Source organism: Pantherophis guttatus, chromosome 4 (assembly GCF_059756535.1).
Source record: "Pantherophis guttatus breed Tessera chromosome 4, ASM5975653v1, whole genome shotgun sequence".
NCBI lineage: Eukaryota > Metazoa > Chordata > Lepidosauria > Squamata > Colubridae > Pantherophis > Pantherophis guttatus.
The window spans coordinates 60,692,338-60,714,816 of record NC_142066.1 but is presented as its reverse complement, the minus strand read 5'-3'; the positions used below and the strand labels follow the sequence as shown (position 1 = coordinate 60,714,816).

General features: G+C 38.5%; 1 protein-coding gene across 1 annotated transcript; it reads left to right on the top strand.

The window, feature by feature from the left end:
* The first annotated feature begins 2,283 nt into the window (after positions 1–2,283).
* Positions 2,284–21,094, top strand: PLEKHH3 (pleckstrin homology, MyTH4 and FERM domain containing H3). Its single transcript, XM_034416187.3, has 11 exons — positions 2,284–3,055; positions 10,013–10,071; positions 11,680–11,765; positions 11,872–12,066; positions 12,384–12,541; positions 14,152–14,260; positions 14,645–14,942; positions 17,387–17,594; positions 17,840–18,055; positions 19,388–19,614; positions 20,817–21,094. Exons 1-9 carry the CDS (start codon positions 2,909–2,911, stop codon positions 17,846–17,848), a joined length of 1,269 nt encoding a protein of 422 aa, XP_034272078.1. The 5' UTR covers positions 2,284–2,908; the 3' UTR covers positions 17,849–18,055; positions 19,388–19,614; positions 20,817–21,094.
* Positions 21,095–22,479: the final 1,385 nt, after the last annotated feature.

Sequence of the window (22,479 nt, the reverse complement as noted above, 5' to 3'; positions counted from 1 at the left end):
AGAAAATTAAGGTTAGAAGTCTAGGATTAGGCAACCTAATTGTATTATTGTTATTAACAGTGTGTAAAAACTATATTGGAAACTATAATTAGGGACTAGAAATTTTGGGGATTTTGAAATATAATCCCAGGACTGATTAAATTTGGTTAATAATTGACCTTATTAGTGTTTCTAGATATTTGGGATATTGGAATTATGATGGAATTGAGTAATTTTTAAAATATTAAAGATTCAGGAGGGGACAACAAACATTGTATGAAGAAATGTTATTGATGTTTAAATGAAACAAGTGAAAAGAATCATAGAGAGAATGGTACTGCTGAAGTTGGAAGATTAGGATTAGATATATTTAATGGTATTATTACTGTAAGCATTCTGTAAAAAGGATATTGACCCAGTCAGTCCACAAAATATGTATGGTGTTAAAGGAAAATTACAAATAAAACATATACCAAAAAAAAGGAAAGCCAGTAATTTGTTTTTTGCTCTTACCTCCCTTAAAAGCAGCCATGTGGGGTGGGGTATTGGGTTTTGAGTTTGGTGATGCAAGAGAATGGTAAGTTTTATTCTTCTTCCATGAGACTTTCTGGGGTGAAGTCATACTTTCTCTAAAGCTAACTTGTCTGCTTTAAGTTTCTGAAGCAGCTCCTTAATTGGGAAAATCATGGAATTAATCGCCCTCTGGCAACTCCACAGTTTGAGTAAATCCCTTACAGCTGCTGAAGACTAGCTTCTATCTTCAAATATTCTAAGATATTTCAGATCAATCTAAAGAGTAAAACTACATTTGCTTTAGTTAAATCTAGATGGTAAACCTCAGGGGTGAAATTCAGCAGATTCTGGAGAACTGGTAGCGGAAATTTTGAGTAGTTTGGAGAACCGAGAAATAGCACCTCTGGCTGGCCCCCAAGTGGGGTGGGAATGGAGATTTTGCAATATCCTTCCCGCAGGAGTGGGGTGGAAATGGAGATTTTGCAGTATCCTTCCCCTGCCACGCCCACCAAGCCACACCACGCCCAAGCCTCCGTAATAAAAAATTTTGAATTTCACCACTGGTAAACCTATATTGTTTTAAAACTGCACTGTTTCACTTTTAAAAAGGACACAGTATTTGTGATACTAATGGAAAGAAACAAGTTGAAAAGTTTGAATGTTTTTCAGTTTAAAAATACTTGCTTATTATCTGGCAGAGAAAAAAAAAGATTTGCATAAGAGAGCTCTATAGAGCTATCCATAATCAAATACAAAATCAATAATGAGATAAACTGGACAGAATGCCACTTTCAGTAACTGCAAATCTCACTATTCAAAAATAGCTAAGGAGAAACAAGAGTTAACAGCATAACAAAAAGCTGAAAAAGCCCCAAAACCCATCCAGTCCACATCCTGTTTCCCACAATGACTAACCAGAAGGGAAGCTCCAAGTCAGGTCATGAAGCATGCAAACCCAGGCATGCACGGATGTTACTTAATAATACACTGAGTCTGAATCTGCAGGCTCAGTGCATGTGATACTCAACTATAGTCTTTGATTATTGAGAGCTAACCTACATATGTTGTAAGTTACTAATTTCCAAAATGATTATTTCAGATCATGGTGGCGAATTGCAAACATTAATAAAACTGTATATAATCTAAGGAAGGTGATAACATGAGGTGAATGCATATTTGTAACTGAAAGCATTGTATGAATACTGCCAGAGCAATATTCCTGGAGTTGAAGTCCACGGACCCTAAAGTTACCAAAGTTGTAGTAGAAACTCCAGGAAGCCTTATTGGTAAAGGAATTGGTACATCTGCCCTTCAATCCAAAATGAGTTTTAGCTTCATTGACATCATTGTAAAAAACCTGGCAACTGAAAGTGCGGGCCTTCAGCTCTGCAATGAAAGAATACCTGGATTTAAGCAGTGTTGTTTTTAAATTTAAATTAACCTATCTACCTGCTATCTGCTACTGACCTAGCAATCCAGAATCTGTAAGTGCTAGTTGTAATCATTCAGAGAGAATAAAAACCTTTTGTTTCTTCAAAAATAATTATTTTTCACATACATTGGGTGCCGCACACTTTTGATTTTGCTTCAAAGTCACCTGGAAGCCAAGGCGTTCTTTTCAGTAGTGATTCCTATCAGGAAGTACTTCAATTTATTAGCAGCGTTCTTATGATATCTTAACTTAGATCACTTAACCCCATTTCTTGGAATTGCAGGACAAGCCATCATTACTGTACTTGACTTGCAGTGATTCCCACAAACGCTAGTCAAAAATATAGTTGGCCAGTCAGTAGATGGTGCAGACAACCCCAATGACTAAAGAATGGTGCTTTTTATTGTCCCGTGTTTCCTGCTGCCCTGCAAAGTTTCAGATCTCTTGCTATCCGTTCCCATTCCAGCCCTCCGCTTTCCATTCTCCGGGAAATAAATGCTACACCATCCTGTTCCAGTGACGCTTTTACTACATACTTTATGCTTTTCATGAAGCATTTCAATGTTGGCAGCCAACTGCAGCTCCGTTTCAAGCCAAGGGTGCGAGGAAAGAGAACGCTCCAGAACTGACCGGCCGTCCCGGCCAACCCAACCCACGTGATGAAATATGCCGCCGCCGCCCCCCCACCCCCGCCCGGAAAGGGTGGCACTTTCTTGGGCAACCGGCAGGGCCTTGCCGTGTCCCTCCCCCGCTCCTGGACTGGGGCGGAGAGATTGGTGGCGGGGCAAGAGCCCGGTTAAGCAAGCTGAACAGACGGCTAGGTCAAGGCGCCAAAAGGTTTCTCTAAGCTTTCTCTAAGCGCGCCCTAGGCGCCTCAACCTACCCAGCCCAATCCTTCCTTCCTTCCTTTCCTTCCTTCCTTTTCTTTCCTTCCTTCCTTCGTTCCTTCTTGCCTTGCTTTTACTGCGCAGATCCAAGCTACGAATGCCATTCCCCGGCGGCTTATGGTGGCTGCTGTGCTGCAGGCAAGGTTTCACCTTGCTGCGACGTGACTACTGTGAGGCAAGCAAGGGGGTAGCCAGTGAAGAAGAAGTTGAAGAATCATTTGAATTGCGCAGGCAAGGCGATGAGGTGAGCTGTGCGCTGGCGGGAGCAACCTAAGAACTTCGTTCCATTCTTTTGGGAGTTCTTTCGAGAGCTAGAAGGAAAAACTATCATTTTTGTTCTCTGGGAAGAAAATGCGTGCCTCGATGCGTTTCACACTCCTCTACTGGGGACTCAAAAGATCTTATATAAATACTAAGGATGCAATAATAAAAAGAGAGTAAAGTGGTCCTTGGAAATTTTTATGGTTTGGAAGGTCTTCTGATACTACTAAGTATCAACTTAGAACGTGCTCACTGACTGGGTCGAGTCAGATTAAATGTGGGCCAACATTCTTCTTCGATTGCTTTATTTTAAAGAGTTGCAAAGGAACATGCCTTGTTTCTAGCCTCATGTCCTTCAAATGTACTGGCATTACAGTATAGCTGTCATTAATAAAATAAGTTCATATGTTCAGATTCATTGTTGGAAGAAATGTTATTCTGGTGGAGGAGTTCTATCTGTCGTTGTTAGTTTAATTCTCATCCTACTTTTTTTCCCTTCTAATTTGATTGATTTTCTCAGTGTTAATCCACAAGGATTTTATTATATCTCGGTAGCTAACTGCCTTCCTTCTAATCTATGTAACAGATAAATTGAGAATTTTAAGTGCTGAAATCAGATTTTGATTATCCATGAATGGATTTATCCCCAAGTATGTGCAGTACATTCTCCATTTTCAAACTTCTTTAGATAAATCAAATTAACCTCTAAATGGGGAACCTGTGAGCTTCTAAAGTGTTGCTGTATGGTAACTCCCATCACCCATTAAAATGGACTATGCTGACTGAAGCTGTTACAACAGCAAAATCTGGAAGGTAGATGTTCTTCACCTTTCAATTAATTCAATTGCAGGAGTGATATGCTGACCTAGGTGAGCAGAAAAATTAGTATTTCCTCATATTTATGCAATGCCTGTGCCATGAGTTATATAGGACAAGCTGTTGTCTTGGATGCTTGGAATTTCTTCCTTGTTTCCTTTTAATTATGACAGAGGGTCAAAGAGCTCAGACTCAAAGTGATGGAGAACAAGGCTGAGTGTTGATTGGCATGGACATCTAGTATATAGAGTCCATCAAAATGTTATCAAAGTGTTCACAGTAAGGCCTTCAGATCTCTCACCCCATATTTTGTTCTGCTGTTCTTTCCCCTTAAGAAGCAGAAAGAATCCGCCATTTGAATCTGGTCATTCCCTTCAGAAAAAGTAGCCAAGTTAGCAAGATGAACTGTTTCTTCCATTCTTATTTACCAACTGTCTGCACAGGTATTCAAGCAAGGACTTATTGCGCTCTTTAAAGCAGTCACATCTTTTTCTAGAGTTCTTTTCTAGAGTTACAAACAGCTACTATATTTGCACTCTGCTCCAAACTGGATTTAGGGAATCAAATACGAAGCACATAACAGCTCTGTGTATTTCCAGAAATTACGTTCAGGTTTTCTTGGCTACTGCAAGAGACAATTAGATTTTCATAGATACTTTCTATCTACTTAACATTGGCTTTACCCCATATCTAAAATCTTTTTCATTCCAATCAAGTTCAGATTGCTGAGTTCTGGTTCAAATGAAACTATGTTTTAAAAGCATGATGATGCCTATACTAGGGCAGAAAAATTTCAGCCCCCAAGGAAATCTTTCCTTTGTCTGGATAATCTTTTTCATGGCGTCACTTCTTGGCACAGTAAAAAGGCCAAGCTGTCCTCTCTGACAAAACTAAATTGAGGTGTGGGTGGCTGGCTGGAGGGATGGCTAGTTTTAAATCCCCAAGGGATCTTTAAAAAGTTCAGTTTAATTCACAGCTCAGATGTGCTGGATACATTTTCTTTTCCGGGAGTTTATCTTTCAAGCTTGCTTTCTTAGGTAAAAAATGCATCGTCAAGATGAACGAGATATAACATGTTGAGGCAGTTCAGTATAGCTGCTAGAAGAAACTGGCCTAGAGTTCTTTTGTTTTCTACAAATCTGCTATTAGAACTCCAAAGGTGGAAGGAAAAAACCCACCTGGTTTTCAGAGAATCATCTGTCTGGTGATCGGCCAGCCTATCCCCTTACATTTAGCTGTATAACAGATTTGTGCCCTTTTACTTTCCCCCTTATTCCCCAATCACCAATTAAGGAGAAATTATGAAACTATATTTCGATGGTAAATTAGGGATGGGGAGACAAAGATGCCCTGTGCTAAAAGTATGCTACGGGAAGCGCCAAGTGAGAGATGGGATATTTAGGTGCATGTTATTTTTGCAGCATTTCCTCAACCCCACATTGTCTTGCAGTAGCCGAGCATTAAGTAGCATTTGCTGCTTAATCCTTCTGAGCAAGAACATGGGAAGCACATGGGATCAATTAAAAGAAAAAGATAACAAATGTTCTAAATCTAGTCTATACCCACCACAACAATAGGATTATTCTGAGAATTGAGAATCTTGACAGGGCCCATATCAGGGTTGAAATGAGAAATGATTCTGGATAAATTCCCAATCCATACTCCTATTTCCAAATGATCAAATAAAACGTTCTGGGAATCAACAGCCCTCCTTCGTTTTTCTTTGATATGAAAGGAGAAGATTACCTTTCAAACTATCATTTTGATTTCACTCTAGGACCCTCTGATAAGACTTTTCCCTCCATTAAATTGCTCTGTTTTAAAATCAATGACTGACTGAGGATTACAGGAATAGTATTCTAGAGAGTATGGTAAATGCCAAGTTAAAGAAAACTGATTTTAAACCCATGGCTACTGCATCTTCTGGTGCATCTATGCTGAATTGAATATGCAATAACTTAAAAATCTTTTTTTGCTACTTCTGAATCTTTTGCCAGTTTAATAAAAAGATTCTGAATATTTCTCCCTCCATATCATGCTTATTATATATCTTTTTTGACTCCTAAATTATATGCTCATACTGTGCTATCTGCGGATGACTTTTGCATGAAGCTACTAGGATCTTCTGGTAAACGGGAACTTATCATTTGTCAGGTTGGAGAGATCAGAAACTGAAGTCAGTTGTGCAGTGGTTGTCAACTAGGCGTGCTGAAGTATCGCCTATTCAGAGGGCATCTGCCATGCTTGAGATAGGATAGATCATTGGCTCAACCCCCACATTTGGGGGGGGGGGCGCGCAGGAAGCAAAACTGAAAGATGGAGCAAATGGAAACATAGATTCTTAATTTTAATCAGAAAACAGAAACTTGAAAATACATTGACGTGTATATGCTATTTCAACCAATACTAATTGCTTAAAAGGGCAGCTTTTATTTTTTTGTACTTTGGAGGCTATTGTACCCTTGAAAAATTTCTTCCTGCCATTGTTTCCATTGTAGAAAGGCAATACTCTATAAATCTTTAACATTTGAAGTTTTGGTCAAGCATTCCCTTTCAATAGTTTTTACTTACGTTTTATGTTCTAGCTATGTGATATAATCAGAGGAATTTTTTCCCATGATAAATAGAAGTTCTTGGATTTTACAGCCCATAGAATTCTACCTGACAGTTCTACCAAACAAAATTAGTGCCATGGTATTGCATACAATTATGTAAATGTAGCCTTTATCTAGACTCAGGAGCAACTTTCCCACTTGAACTCCTTGTTCTATATTTATTGATAGTTTTCCTCACTATTGTTTTTTTTAAAAAGTACGTTCATCTCAGTATTCTGCATATAGTCTTTATTTAAATTTAAATGCATTATTTTCATTCTACTTTTCCTGTGTAAAATTCCAAATAATGGGAATATTGATTTGAGGCTGAATGATGTCTATTTTAATTTCCTGCTTATTTTTTAAAAAATCCTAAGAATGACAGGTTTTTCAACAGAAATTCTGGTTCTAGAGAAGTTATGGTACTTTAAAAATAAACATTTTTACACCATAAGGCTTTATTACCAATAAACACTTTTCTATCCTGGATCACCCTCTGCCATGGGTATTTGGATAAGGTTTTCTGAATTTTATAAATCAGAATTCATAACTGTAATAGAATGGCTAAGCCTGTGAGGAGGCTTTACTATTCTTCCCCTTAAGCCCTTTTGTCTCCACCTCCTATTTTGGGGTAGCAGCTTGTCAGTTCCTGCTGTCACCACTTCTTTTTCTCTGGAACTTCACCTGTCATGTTACCCCCTAACTTTGTTGTAGGAGAGAAGTAGGGCTCTCACAATCTGTGCTGCCTTCCTGGCAACTGAATGATAAAAATGCAAGAAAGCAGCATGATTCCATAGCACGACCTCCTGGCCATGTAACCTAGAGGTTTGTGTGCAAATAAGATTCGCCCCTTCTTCTTCTTTGAGACCAATCCCATTAAATACAAACAAAATCAAATTTAACTTTTTAAAAAAAATGAAAAATACAACATGCACACTTTTTAAAAATTTAAATATAAAAATGCAAGTATTCATTGCTGTTAACAATAAATAACAGCTGTATCAATGCTATGGTCACCAATTTAAAAGTTACAAAGAAAATAAAGTGATCCCAGTAGACCATCAGATGGTACTGGGTTGTTACAACTTGCACATTCTCTCCTTTTGGTGCCATACTAAGTCAATCCTGATGTTCCCAGTACAAATAAGGAAGCTGAATGTGTAACATCAGCCGTTTGTCCATGTCAGGCTGGACATGATAATATTTATTTTATTTATAATCTGTATGCAACCAAGAGTCATGCCTTGAAAGGTGGATTGTATGTCAGAGCCTGAGAAAATGTATATTGTATATCTGAGCTGGCAGCTTGTGCAGGCGACAGTCCCAAACAATAAATATACTTTTGTCAGGCAGGTATCTTCATTTAGGTAAGAACTGGGCAACGGCTGTTTTACCAGTGGGCATGAGCATTATCTGCTTATTTTCAGTGTTGTTGAGGGAACTGCACATAGAGAAAGAGTTGAAAGCAAATAATGGTAGTGGCAAGGGTGAGGAAACTGCTCTACAAGTGGTCAGATTTTTCCTTATCCACTCTTTTCCTGCCACACGTTGTGTCATTGTTAGTTCTGAGTGTCTCAGAGGTATGATCCATATCATTCATTGTTTTAATTAAAATCTGTAGAGCATCCTAAAGATTTAAAGTTTCATATTTCTCTTTTTAATTGATGGGAATTGAATTCCAGATAAGTTACTGTACATTTCTGACAGAAGCTTTTTTTAGGGATATCTGCCTCCTAAAATAAAATGGCTGCCAACTGGCTGCAGCAGGAAGGTAGCGGGGTAATTGAAGGAAGCATATATTTCAACCCTCGTATTCTACAAGTTGTAAGAACAATGTTGAGGAGTCAGAACATGACCAAATTTTAGTAGGATATAATGCTATACTCTTGACTTAGATTCACTCTGTAATAAAATTGAAGAATTGTAAAGTTGTACATATTCAGCATTACTGAAATGTCGGATTTGTTTTGGTCCACTTTCAAATTACAAATTCAGTAATTAATTCAAAGCTAGCCTGTTGCAAAGTTAATCTTATGAATGTTTGGATATGCTTTGCTTTTTTTAGTGTTTTTTTCACTCATGATAATAATGACATTTACAGTACATCATGCCTGTTTTCAGAAGTGCATCTAAGTCGTTTTTTTCCTACTTTCCCTCCCTACATGTGCATGTCACTGTCAATAGTTATGCATGCCATTCTTCCTCATCTAGAATGAAAATATTGAAAATCAGTTAGCTGGAGTTAACAGTTACAAGCTCCATGGTGTCTCGGTGTTCTGGGGTACTGGAACATGACAATTGTGGCTGAGAAATGTGAAAAGCACTATATAACTGCAAAAGCTAGGTTTCAAGCAAGAATATCATGTGAGAGTATAAAATGTTTTATAGTCCTTGCTAAGTGCCTCAGACATAATTTAAACCATATTTTAGAGTTTATAATACAGCCATATCTGCAGTCCAGAATGCAATTTTTAGAAGTGAATTATGAGGGGAAAATTAATTTTTGCAATTGTTTCCTAGATATTTTTATTTTTTTCAGTTGTGATGTTGCTTAATCTTTCCATGGTCTGTTGATGGTTGCTAGTCTCCCTGTCTTACAGGATCATGATGATCTATGCCAACTTGGGCCAAGTTACAACAGGTGTTAAAATGCCACAGGACAGTTGGTGTCCTGTCCATTATTCAATACCTGTTGCAGTAGCCCCCTACTTTTTGCCATTCAGTTTGACTTTATATATAGTCTCGTTCTCTCTCTCTTCTCCCCTCCCTTCCCTCCCTCCCTTACATCTTACAACAAATCCAGCATCATTTTTGGGGGCACCTTTTGGGGACTGTGTCTAGACTGTACAAAATTTTAGATTCTACAGTTCCACCAAACTCTCACAACTGCATCTCAAACTTGCTTACAATTTTTGCCAGCATTTAGGGAATTTGCATGAATTAAGTGCCTGAGACTATAGCTTCCTGTCTTCTGTTAGGACTTGTCTGCTCCTTCCCCCTCTTTCCTTGCAGGAGAAGGGAGCTTTGGCTACAATAGGATTTTTTTTTTTTTATTGCTGTATCTTGCCCAACAGAGTGCTTGTGCAATTCTGAAGAGACTGCAGCCCAACACCGAGGTCGGCTGAGGATACAGGAACTTGTTCAGCTGCTGCAATTTGCAGGATGTGAGAAGGTTGATTAGCCAGACTCTGGCTTGGGAGGGGCAATAGTGCAGACTAGGCAGCCTGGGAAAGCTGCAAATTAACAATTTACTTCCTTGTAGGGTTGGGAGGCATCCTGCCTATATGAATGTAATTTATGCATTCCCATTTTCTGTTTAAATAGCCTCTTACTTTTGAATACATAAATGATGAAATTACAAGATAACATATTATCTATCTTGGAATTCCAATTTCTAAGTCTTCCAGAGTGTCTTCTGCCCTCATTTTCCTTAAATCTAACTCTAATGCCTTTTACATTCAATTCTGAATGAATCCTGATGACCTTCTTCTTCTTTCTCTTTCTCTCTCTATTTACCCCATTTTCCCCAGGACTCTACCTTGCAAGTGAACCTCACTCAACCCAGTCGTGCTAGCAGTTATTCTGAAAGGTGAGCATAATATGAGGCAGTGGGGAGTAGAGGGCAACTGGCATTGCAGTGAGGAAGATACTGTGTTTTCGTGGGAGAATTCTGTATGTTAGCCAGTCATATTTCTGGCTATTGTTCTCATAAAAGAAAGGGAGATTCTTAACATTCTAAATTGTTAAAACTTCCCCTCTAAAACTTCCTCTGTTTCAGACCAGAGACTTCATATCCCTCCTTTCCCTATGGTTTTCCTCTGAGAAAGGTTTCGTCTTCAGGCTTCAGTTTGTTAAACTGAGTTAGTTAAACTGAGAAGCAAAAAGAGGAGAAAGAAATGGAAAACATAATGTTCATGATTACTTCGCACTTTAGGGTTCAAGCCTAGCATTGAGTATAATTCCCAAGTCTCCCCTAAGACCAAATTAATACCTTCCAAGTGTATCTGCTCTGTTCGATCCTGATGTTTTCCGTTTGTTCTCGGCTGGAAAGCCAAAAAAATCCATGGAAAGAATTCTGCCTGGTGACCCACACATCTCCAACTCTGCTTCAGAGCTAATAGTTCCCAGCTGGAATCAGGCATAGCCAGGCAGGAAGTAACTATTTGGGCGAGTGATTCTTGCTTCTTATCTGTTGCCAAGGTAGGCCTGGGAAAAAGGAGAGGAAAGTAGAAGTTTCTTTTGTGAGGCTGAGGCAGTGGTGGGTTGCTCCCGGTTCTGTCAGGTTCTTGAGAACTAGTAGTAAAAACGGGGGGGAGGTCACATTGGTGATCTGAGTATACACAGAAGTGCACATGCTCCAGTTGCAAACCAGCAGTAAAGATAAGTAGAACCCATCCCTGGACTGAGGCCACTAGAATTCTGCTCCAGGAGTTGCTGGGAGAAAGGGATAGGGGGAATGAGACAGAAAAAGGAAGATGTGAGAGGGGAGGACATAAGAAGAACCTGGAAATGTACTTAATTCTTACTTGAGCCCCAAAGCCTAATTGTGGTATTAGGACATTTAGGTAATTGTGGTAATAGAAATAGAAAAATAGTCGATAATGCCATGAACGCCTGCAGAGACAAATTTGCTTACCTGCAGTAATTTGTGGGGTTGGACTATCTGCAATGTGCTATAAAGAAACATGAATAGGGAGGAGGAGGAGGAATTATCTTCCCTTTATTTCCAAACCCCCCCCCCCACTTTCTCTGATGCACAAATGCCAAGACCTCGCTCTTTCTGTATCTCTTCCCTGCTCATCTCAGGCAATCTAGCCAGCATCCTCTCCTCAGCTGAGCTCCTTCGTTTCCCAAATTCTTGGCAGCCCTTCTATATAAACAGCTTATTTTTAGTCTGAGGTTAACAGTGCAAAATCTCAGACCAGTTTCCCAGAACTATGGAAGAAAAGAGATTGGGGGGGGGGAATATTTTCCCTCTTTCCTTATAAAAAAGGGGGGAGACTTGGGAATTATACCCCAATATAAGAATAGAAGTGTACAGAAGTGAGAATCCATTGAGAAAGCACCTGAAGGGGATTGGGGGAGGGTGGAACTGAGATGGGTCTACTCTTAAGGAAAGATCAATCAGTCTCCTTTCATTTGTATTAATATAGGTCTAAATGATGCCTGTTGTTTCTTCTCTGTTTGCTGTCTTCAGATCTTTGCCAGTGACTGAAGAGACACACAGTCTTATCACAGAGAACTGTGGAAGGATGCAACATGAACCTGATGCTATTGTGAAAGGTGGGAACTTAGATTTGTTTCTCTCCTCCCCTTCCCTTTTAAATTAAAAAAATCTAATCTAACGATCTTAAATCTGAAGGTACTCATCTTTTTTTTCATCTTTTAGGCTGGCTGCAGAGAGAGGTTCGGGGAGGTATTAAAACTCCCTGGCTGCGTCCTCGCAAATACTGGTTTGTGTTGACAGAGGATTCTCTAGATTACTACAGTGGGTGTGAAGTGAGCGCCCAACGCCTTGGATCCCTTGTTCTCACCAGCCTCTGCTCCGTGCTGTGGCCTGACAAGCAAACCTATAAGGAAACAGGTAAAGATTGTCTGCTCTTGCATGGTTGAAGAATTTTGTGCTCAGCTTTAATAGCATTGTAGTTTCTTTGTGGCAACAGGAATGAATGATTTCAGCAAAGGCTTGATTTTTGAGTTTTCTTACCAGGCTGTGGTCAGCCACTAAGATATCCATAGTCCATAGAGTTATTTAAGAAGCATTTTTAATTTTTATCCCCTTTTTGCATTGTAAAAATATAACCCACGCATTTTAAGAAAGTAGGTCAAATTTCCTTTTACTTATCTATGATTATCTTCATGTTAATTATATATGAGTACTTCTCTCTCCCATTCCTGCAGGCTACTGGGCAGTGACAGTTTTTGGCAGAAAGCACTGCTACCGACTCTATACAGAACACTTAAATGAAGCTGTACACTGGGTTTGTGCTTTGCAGAAGGTTATCATCAGCAAAGCTCCTTTGCAGACCCCCACACAGCTCCTCATGAGTGACATTGAGGTGAGGAACCAAATGAGCACAAGGACATGCCATTGGGAGTAGGAATGGGAGCATGGTTAATTAGCAATAGGGATCTGGGAGAGAATTTTGGCAGAAACAGGCAAGGGAAACATGCAATGATTTTTCTCTGAAGTGGGGACAGAAAAAGATAATCACATGCAATGTTTTGAGTGGGCCAAGAACTCAGTCCTTTATGGTTAAATTGATAGCTTTGATTTCAGTGTCATTTTAAGTGCATCAAAATATTTTGATGTTTACTTTTTAAAACCATATGGTAGTGAGCAGTTCTTGTTCAGAAAGGTGCTATGAATATTCATTAAATTAAATTTCAATAAGTTATTTGTAAGTATAAAGATACAGATAGTCCTCAACATATGACCACAATTGAGCCCAACATTTCTGTTGCTAAGCGAGACATTGCTAAGTGAGTTTTGCCCCATTTTACAACATTTCTTGCCACCATTGTTAAGTGAATCACCGCAGCTGTTAAGCTAGTAACACGGTTGTTAAGTCAATCTGGTTTCCGCATTAATTTTGCTTGTCAAAAGGTCACAAAGGATATCACATGACCTTGGGACACTGCAAATGTCATAAATATGAACCGGTTGCCAAGTGTTTGAATTTTGATCACATGACCATGGGGATGCTGCAATGATCATAAATGTGAAAAATGATCATAAGTCACTTTTTCAGTTCTGTTGTAACTTTGAATAGTCACTAAATGAATAAATCAAGGACTACTTGTATTTCTGTTATTTAATTGCAATTAATCTCCATAGCTGTACTATTATATACATACATACATATATACGCAAAAAATTAAAATCTCGGGTGTTTTCCCGCGTCGTGTTAAATAAGCTAGTTAAAATGTTTAAAATTCTGGTTAAAATCCTAGCTTAAAATCTTCTAAATATACATATATACATACATACATACACACATACATAAATACATACATACATACATACATACATACATACATACATACATTGCTGATAAAGAAATAAAGGGACACTAGTATAGATCTATTTCAAGCTATTTAGCTCTCAGCTAGCCATACCCTTACTTGAATTTGAACTTGGGCTGCCTGCATTTAGGCAGTTGTATTAACCTCTGAGCCACAAGTTTATTTCCTTTATTTCTTTATCAGCGAAATATAAATTTGATATAAAATGGCTTGTCGTGAATGCGACTGCTTGAGGGCTCCTGGATTGGAACTGAAAAGTGAAAGGAATGCAGTATGCTCCCTCCCACATGCTGGGGTAGACCAGGTGTCTCAATAGAAACACACACACACACACACACATTATCCATGCCACCTAAGATTTCTATTAGAAAATACAGATGGAAATTGGAAGGTTCTTGAAGCCTCTGCTGGGTCAATCACACATAATGGCAATTACTGGAGTGTCATGCCCATTACAAAGACAACAGCCATTTTAGCACATTCTGCTTAGGAAGGTGCTATGTTGGAATGAGATTGGACCTTAGTTCTATGAATGAAGAAGGTTCAAGAAGAACCTAATGTTAATTTCAGTAATCTTAATGAGTAGAAATATAGATTAGAGCTCTCTTCCCTCCCCTCCCCCATTTTCCTCTCTCTATTGCAGGAGAACCACAACAGCCCAGAAATCTTGGATCAAATTTATCGCAATAATCCCATCCTATGTTATACAGCTGGCCCAATTTATGCACCTCTTCTGCCCTTCCCTTATGCAGGTGGGTAGTGTTTCTTGGCTAGTAATCAGAATCCTTAACTTATTGACTTCATTACTTGTTATATGCTAAAGTTGTGTTGCTTGTGGTTTTTCAGGAGCATGGCCTCCAAAACTCACTACCCCACTAAAATTTAAGATGCCAGAAAAGAAACATAGTTAAATACTTAAAAAATATTATATAAACTGTATTGAATTTAAATTAAAATAATACCACTCAATATTTAAAGTACTTGACCTAAATACAAACTGTGTGTATGAAATATTCCAGTTCTCTGCCTACAGAGGAGAAAATGAGAGCAAGAGCTTAAACAGAACTTAAATGTATAGTACCTAATTGTTGTTTTCTTATCTTCTTCTCCTCACCCCACCTTGCCCAATTTTGCAGCTCAGGGTGGCCAAGGTTATGCAGGGCTTCGTGATGAAGCTGTCAAACTCTTCCATTCACTACAACAGCTGGAAGAATTGCGAGATCCAATCCTTCTCATGCAGGGGGTGCTGCAAACTTGCCATGACCTTCCAGCCCTGGTGGATGAAATATTCTGCCAACTGGTGAAACAGACAACAGAGCCACCTATTCCAGGGGCACCCACAGATTTGCGCTATTGGCAGCTGCTTGTGTGCATGAGTTACACGTTTATACCTTCTGTGCCTATACTCTGCTATTTGCATCTGCATCTGCAGCGGTGAGCCAGGGAAATGGGAAACATTGCAAAACATGTCTAATGCAGAAGTGGAAACTTGGGATATTCCACCTGTTGAGGAATTACAACTCCTAGCATCCTTCGCCATTAGCACTTTGCTAGTTGGTGCTGCTGGTAGCTGTAGTTCAGCCACAGTTGGATGGCCATGAGTTCCCATTCTTAATGAAATACTTTGGCCACAAACTTTGGTCACAAATTGAATGCAGAGCAACTGGCAAAAACTATTTCACCCAATCTGAGGGAAGTGAAAGGGGGGGGGAGTGTTTGTGGTCAACATCCTTCCTTGTTCTATATGCAGGAGCTCTTATTCACAAGGATGTGAATAAAGGTCCCTCCCTTTTTAATGTGTTCAGAGACAACATAGTTCCAGTTGCCAATAAATTTCCATTAAGTCTGCTTATGGTCTAGTAGGCAGGAAGTGGATTAGAAAGGTAATTCATTTGACATATTTGAGTAATGTGCAAGGCAGACCTTTAGAAGGAATTTTTTTGTAGGTGTACTATTCTTTATGTATCTCTTTATTCTTCAGTTTGATTCAGAATATTTCATGAACAATATTTGAAAAACAGCTTCAGTCCAGCAGGAGCCTCTAAAACCCTGAAATATGCCCTCCACCCAAAACCTTCCAAATAATTTCATGTGTTAGTAATTTTTTAATTTTTTTAAACAATTTTCAAAAAGTTAAAATACAAATTCAAAAAAAAAACAAGCAACAAAAAACCCCAAAATGGACAGAACATTAAACATGTACATTAAAAAGGACAAAAAACAAACACATGTACAATTATTATCCCCTCGGTTTGATTACTGACAAATATATTGCAACAATCCTAGTTTCTCCCACTTGTGAAACAGGCCCACAGTCTATAAATTTCTACATCTATTTACTATAGGTAGAAACAAAATTAACAGGTAAATCAACAGCAAAGTTAAACTTCAAAGCCCTTTGTTAACGATGTCATTGTATTTAACTCATGGAAAGTCTACCATGGCTTTTTATCTCCCACAAATCACCACAATCATTATCTCTGATCCATTCAGGATCAAATATCTTCATTTGGTCCTTAATAATAAAACTTTCCCTTAAGATTTTTAGTGGAAGTTTTCCCAACAATATCTTTGGAACAACTGGAACAATATTTTCCAATGCTGTAAATATCTCACCGCATCCATTGTTGAAGCAGTCTCACTGTGAACCAAGGTATAAAGTCTCTTGTTAGTTTTTGTCTGGTTAGGTATAATAAATCCATTTTCAAAAATCAATCCATCTTCCCAGGATAATCTCATCCAAATCCATTTTCAAAAATCAATCCATCTTCCTAGGATAATCTCATCCAAATTATTTAACATTATGGTATGATAACTCCATCTTCTTAACAGAATCCAGTTGATCAGTCATCAGATTTGCCAATTATAAATCTGAAAAATCCAGATCTTCAAATTTCTACAACAGGCCTCCTGCTTTCCAGCCAAACTGCACCTTCTTCAAATCTGCTAGCATAAATTTAGATTCCGGTCCATCCATCTATTAGTCTGGCTTGGAAGGGTATTTTCTTTAGGTTGATTTGAATTGCAGGTAATTTTATAAAACTAAAGGTTTTGAAGTTGTAGATTAAAAAACAGTTTTTTTCTGTGAAGATACCCCACCAGTCTTTATCTTTAACTTGGTGCATTATTTGCATTTTTAATATAAGGCAGACTCTCTTGTATTTGAATTTATACAACCAAAGAAAATAAATTCTTTCAAAAACAAAAAGGCCACATAGAACATTGAAGAAAAAAAGGAAAAGGAAACGTTCCATCAAAAATTTAAAAAGAAAAAATCCAGATCAGAGCTTTTTAAAAGTTAAATTCTGTAGCGAAATCCCATAAGGTGCGAATCCAGTCTGGTCAGTTTACTCAGAAAGTTGCCAGTTAGCTTCATAATAAAAGCCAAAGTAGCTCAGAATGGAAAACAAAAACAAAAACAGTAAAGCGAGGAAGGAAATTTAACATTAAAATCCAGTAGGTGATTAGAGTAAATCAGCCTTCAATCAGTCAATTAACTTTTAAAAATAAGAATTAAAACAATAAAACTTTGAAATGTGCAGTTAGAAGGTGTGCTTAAAAAGCAAATAGCTGAAAGGAAAGATGGAAACCAGAACTCTCCAACTGCCCCTACTAGGAATTGCAACCTCCGGGATTCCCCTTCACAGGAGAGTCTACAGTCGTCCAAGAATCATCTTTGGTCATTCCTAGCTGCTCCCATATGAACCAGCAGCCAAGGCACCTGCTTTGGCAGCAAAATCAGTTATTTGTTGGCAGGAGAAGCAAATCCCCACCACCACCACCAATCAGCATGCCATCTTGGAGGGAAGTCAGTGCAGTATTCTTATTAATGAAACTTAAATGGAATCACTCACCTAATATCTTCCCTGATCTAATAGGATGGAGAAAATGTTCCCAAGATCATCAGTGACCCACTATGGACATTTAATCACACAAGCCCTGCAAAAAAGCAAAGGGCGGGAGTGTGTGCCCTCCTTGGATGAGATTGCAACACTAATAGGAAGCCAGGAAATCCCACAGTCCACGCATTGTCCTGGTACTACTACCTGTTATGTAGCCATCACATCTAATGCTACAGCCCAGAAGGTGAGCAGATTGCTTAATTGGTGGGATGCAAAAAGGGTCTAACTGATACTAATAATACAATTTTTATCTCCTCTTGGAAATAGCAAGTTCTACAACTCTAGTTTCTTACCAACAGCCAAGAGTTAGTCTTATATAGTATCATTTAACTATGTAGTCTGGTAGAACAATTATATTTGGCTTTTTATTCTCCATATAAATTGCTAAATCTTTTTCTTCCTCCCCTTATCCCATTTATCTTTCTTCAGCATGTTTGACACTATGACGTTTGCAGCACGGAGTACTTTCCTACTGGACATTACTAGGCCTTTTGTCATTCCCCCTTTTGTCACCTTATCCCAGGTGACTCAAGAACTGATGTTGCATTTGGGTATGACTTGTATCCCCAACTTACTTATTTTCCACATGGAGAACTGGCAGCATAAGCAATCCTGTTCAAAGAATGTATTAAATAGTTTTATCAGGTATGAAAAAATATCCCCATAAAAATATATGTCTCAGTTATAGCTAAATTGAAAAAAGGATCAAGAGTTGACAGTATGTTTAGAATCTTGATTGTAAAAAAAAAAAAAAAGGCAAGGTCTGGAGCCTGTCTGGCTGCAGCAACCATTATGGCATCAGACTGGCTTATATGAGGGACCACCTATTCCCAATTACATCTACCAAACCCATTAGATTCTTCAGAAGAGGTGTGATCTGGCTCCCATCCGTAAGGGATCCAGGTGTAGGTTTTTATTTATCATTTTTATATTGTATTTTGCTTTTAAGCATTATTGGGCAACAATGTATTTGAGAGGTGGTTGTATAAAATAGATGAATGAAGGAATACGTAAGTAAGAGTAGCAATAGCACTTAGAATTATATACTGCTTCACAGTGCTTTACAGACCTCTCTAAGCGGTTTACAGAGTTAGCATATTGCCCCCAACAATCTGCAACTAACCATTTTACCCATCTCAAGGTTGATTCAATGCTGAATCAACCTTGAGCTTGGTGAGATTCGAACTGCCAAATTGCAGTCAGCCGACAGTGAGCAGAAGTAGTCTGCAGTACTGCATTCTAACCACTGTGCCACTATGGCTCTTGTAGCATACTTTTGCAACGGAGGAGCCTCCCTTTGTCAAGTTGGGACAGAACTAAGCAAAATAAAATTTCAAATTTGCAAGACTTTAAAGCTACAATTTGGAAACACTGCATTTTGTAAGCCAGAAATTATTAACTTTGAAATAGTAGGAAATATAAGGAGATGTCTGTCCCTACCCCAATTTCATACCTAAAGCTGTAGGTATGGTGGGCAGGCATTATATTGGAAACTTATGAAACTATTGTTCAGTTACAAGGATGTCTCAATGCGAGTTAAATCCTTTGCAACAGCCAGCAGTGTGCACTGCTTTTTAGTGCTGGAGATAAGGTCATCCTGTGTGAGAGGTCAAGCCCAAAGTGGAGAATTTTATTCCAAAATGCATCTTCTGCCAGTTTGTTGTTTCAGCCATATAAACTGTCCACCAGTAATAGTATTCTATATTTAAGAGACATTCAGAATTTGAAGGGCAACTTTGCTATGTCTCTGCTTCAACCAGCTGTTTTGTACCATGTTTCCCCGAAAATAAGACCCTGTCTTATATTTTTTTGAAACCTAAAATAAGCGCTTAGCCTTATTGTCATGTGCTCAAAAGCCCAATTGGGCTTATTCTCAGGGGATGTCTTATTTTGGGAGAAACAGGGTATTACCCTGCTTTATTCTTATGTTCTGCTACCTTTAGCATCATATAACTACATACTATTACCTATCTCCAGGATCTTTTTTGTTAGAGCACTGTCTGTTGGACTTTGGATCTTCTTTGGCCAAGCAATAAATAGAGAAGCAAGAACATCTACACAGTGGTACCCTGAAAGCTATTTTTCTGATATGAGCCTTCATGAACAATCAGAAGAAATGAAGTATGGGACAACTGAAGGTCATGGAAGCCTCTCTGAACAAGTCTGGAAAGTGATTAACTCTGCCCTTTCCAGTGTATTTTCAGGTGAGTTACTCCATTTGGAGAATATGAAAATAGATCGGTACCAAATTGGACAAAGCTACTTACGTGAAAAGGCACATGGAAATATTTTAGGAGTTTGGTTAGGGTCTTAATTAGGACTAGGAATTATTCTTCTTTCTATTAAGAATAGTTGATGCATATGAGAATTGTCCAGAGGCAACTTAAGATAGTGTGATTTCATTTTAATATCTTGATGGGTGAGTTTTGCTTTAATTAATGTATTGCTGCAAATGGTCACTGTTTTTCTACCTTTATACATAGTTAGACAAGTATCTTGTCCCAAGCCCTGAATCAACTTGTTCCAAACCCAGGGGAATGCTAACTTTTAGGACTTTCAGATGAGCTGCATAATATTCCTAAATACAATAGGCCCATATTGCTTAAGTGATGAAATTCCTGTCATCCACACTATGTATAGTAACCCAGCAGGGAAAGTCGAAAAAGGTTATTTGACTTTGAAATAATGCCAATCTATAACTGAAGTGCTGCTCTTGGTAAGTAGTTACAATCATGTCCTTACTATATATTGAGACTATTACAGAAATTCGATACAGATGAATAAATGTAGGTGGTACACATTATTTGTCCTAGTCTAACTTTTTTAAAAAAAATATGCTAGTTCTTTCTGTTATCAATCTGTACATCTGTACAAGAAGATGAAAGTCTGTTCAATATGAGAAAAGGGATCAGTAACAAATGCAGAGGTGTTGAAGACAGAAAACTCTGCACTCCTGTACCATTTTGATTCCAGCTGTACTACAGTGTGACATTTGATTAATGCATATGTTAAATATTTAACATAAAAGTGTAAGAATGTGGGTTGCTTGAACTCAGTTATATATCTATAAACCCCATATGTGGTTTGTTTAATATGGCAAGTTGGTTTTACCCAACTTTGGCAAATTTGAACAAAAAACATATTTTTACTAGTTGCTAATTAGCTATGCATTCAGGTTGTTTGAAGCAAACTAAGTTCCACAGACAGTTCTGGTATTCAGAACATTTCTATACGTTCTGTGTCCTTAACATTTCTCCAGCTTTTTTGACTGGAAGGATGTGTACCAAACCCTTCTTTAATTTTCTCTTTGTTTTCGGGTTATCCAAAGACAGAAGGTATTTGGAAGGCAGCTGGGAGGACCTTAGTGTTTATCTGCCACCGAAGACCTGTTATTTTCTTTTTTCAGATGAAGACAGTTCTGCAGCATCAACAGACAAGCATGTTCAACATCAAGAACTCCCAATAATCACATGAACAGGGAAATATTCCCCAAAATGCCAGTGGTAGAATTTTGAGTTGACTCCTAGGTATCCTGGCAGGTGTCTTGGATTAGCATATATTCTGGTCATTTGAAAAGAATAATAGTGATACTGTTTGCTCCTAAGGAGCTGAAAAACTATGTCTTCTATTCAGAGGAATTCTTTGTTTTCCACATCTGTTCTAATTAAATACGTTTTATACAAATTGTCTCCTTGTCTCCTGTGTAAAAAAACAAAAACAGAAAAACCTTTGTTGCAAAGAAAGCTGAAGAGTTTTACTCTTCATGTCCCTTTTCTTCTGGATGATACCTGGCACACTCTTCCTGCTGACAAAGTCTATCAAAGAGAGGATATAGAAACTAGCCGGAGCCATTATTTTCTTTCCTGTCATTGTCTCTTAAGAATTAAGGGATATATAATAATTATTTAGAGGTAGTCCTCGATTTAAAGATCATTCAGCAACTGTTTGAATAATGAGAGTGCCAAACAAAGGGACTTACAACCCTTGCCAAAAGTTACAGGCACTGCAGCTGTCCTGTGTTATATGAACAAAATTTGGATGTTGGCAATCCTCCTGCCCTTATGAATTGCATTCTGGACATTATATTTGGGAAGGAAAGCTGGCTTGTCTGCCTCTCAGCTTCCCTGCATATTAGGATATTGTGGCCTCATTATAGGAAGTACATAGTAAGTGTGACAAACTATGAGGAGAGTGCGGACCCAGCTGGATGGAAAGCAGAGCATGGGCTTCTTTGGAGTAGGGGAGTACTCAGGGCAGGACATATGGGAGATGGAGAAGTGCTGCAATGCAGGCTTGGCCTGCAGTAGGTATCCCAGCACCTCCCCCACCATTGAAGCACCTCTTGGTTCATTTGATGACCAATGGGGAGAGCAGGGATTGGGTTTGTTAAGGCAATCATGGGGCGCCTTAATGACTGTCACAACATGTGATTAGTAATGGGTTCCATTATCGTAAGTTGAGGGCTACCAGTAGCCTTATTGTGGGGTGTTGCTGATCCAAGATATATTAAAAGGGTGGCTGCAAACCCTACACATTAAAGCCAAAGAATACCAATATGTTTTTCCAAGCACTTGTACCTACTCTGTTAGATAGATGGTGAACATCATAACCTACTTTATATTCTTTCCACAGGAATCCAGAAATTATGAACATATCTTAAAGGCAAAAAGAAAAAAATGCTTCTAAATGCTTGCAACCAAGGGTAAAATCCAGCAGATTCAGACAAATTTTGACTAGTTCAGAGAACCGGCTGGCTGGTCCCAGAATGGGGTGGGAATGGAGATTTTGCAATATCCTTCCCCTAAGAGTAGGGAGGGAATGGAGATTTTGCAGTATCCTTCCCTGTCACGCCCACCAAGCCATGCCCACAGAACCGGTAGTAAAATAATTTGGATTTCACCACTGCTTCCAACTATTTTCCACAAAGAGAATGGCTTATACAGTAGATAAAATATTGTTTAAAAAAACCTAGTAACTTTCTTAAGATTAAGCCCTGTTCTGCTTTCCTGATCAACACACATTAAACCAGAAGATACAAACCTTCCCAAAGAGCAAGGTGCTGACTTTTC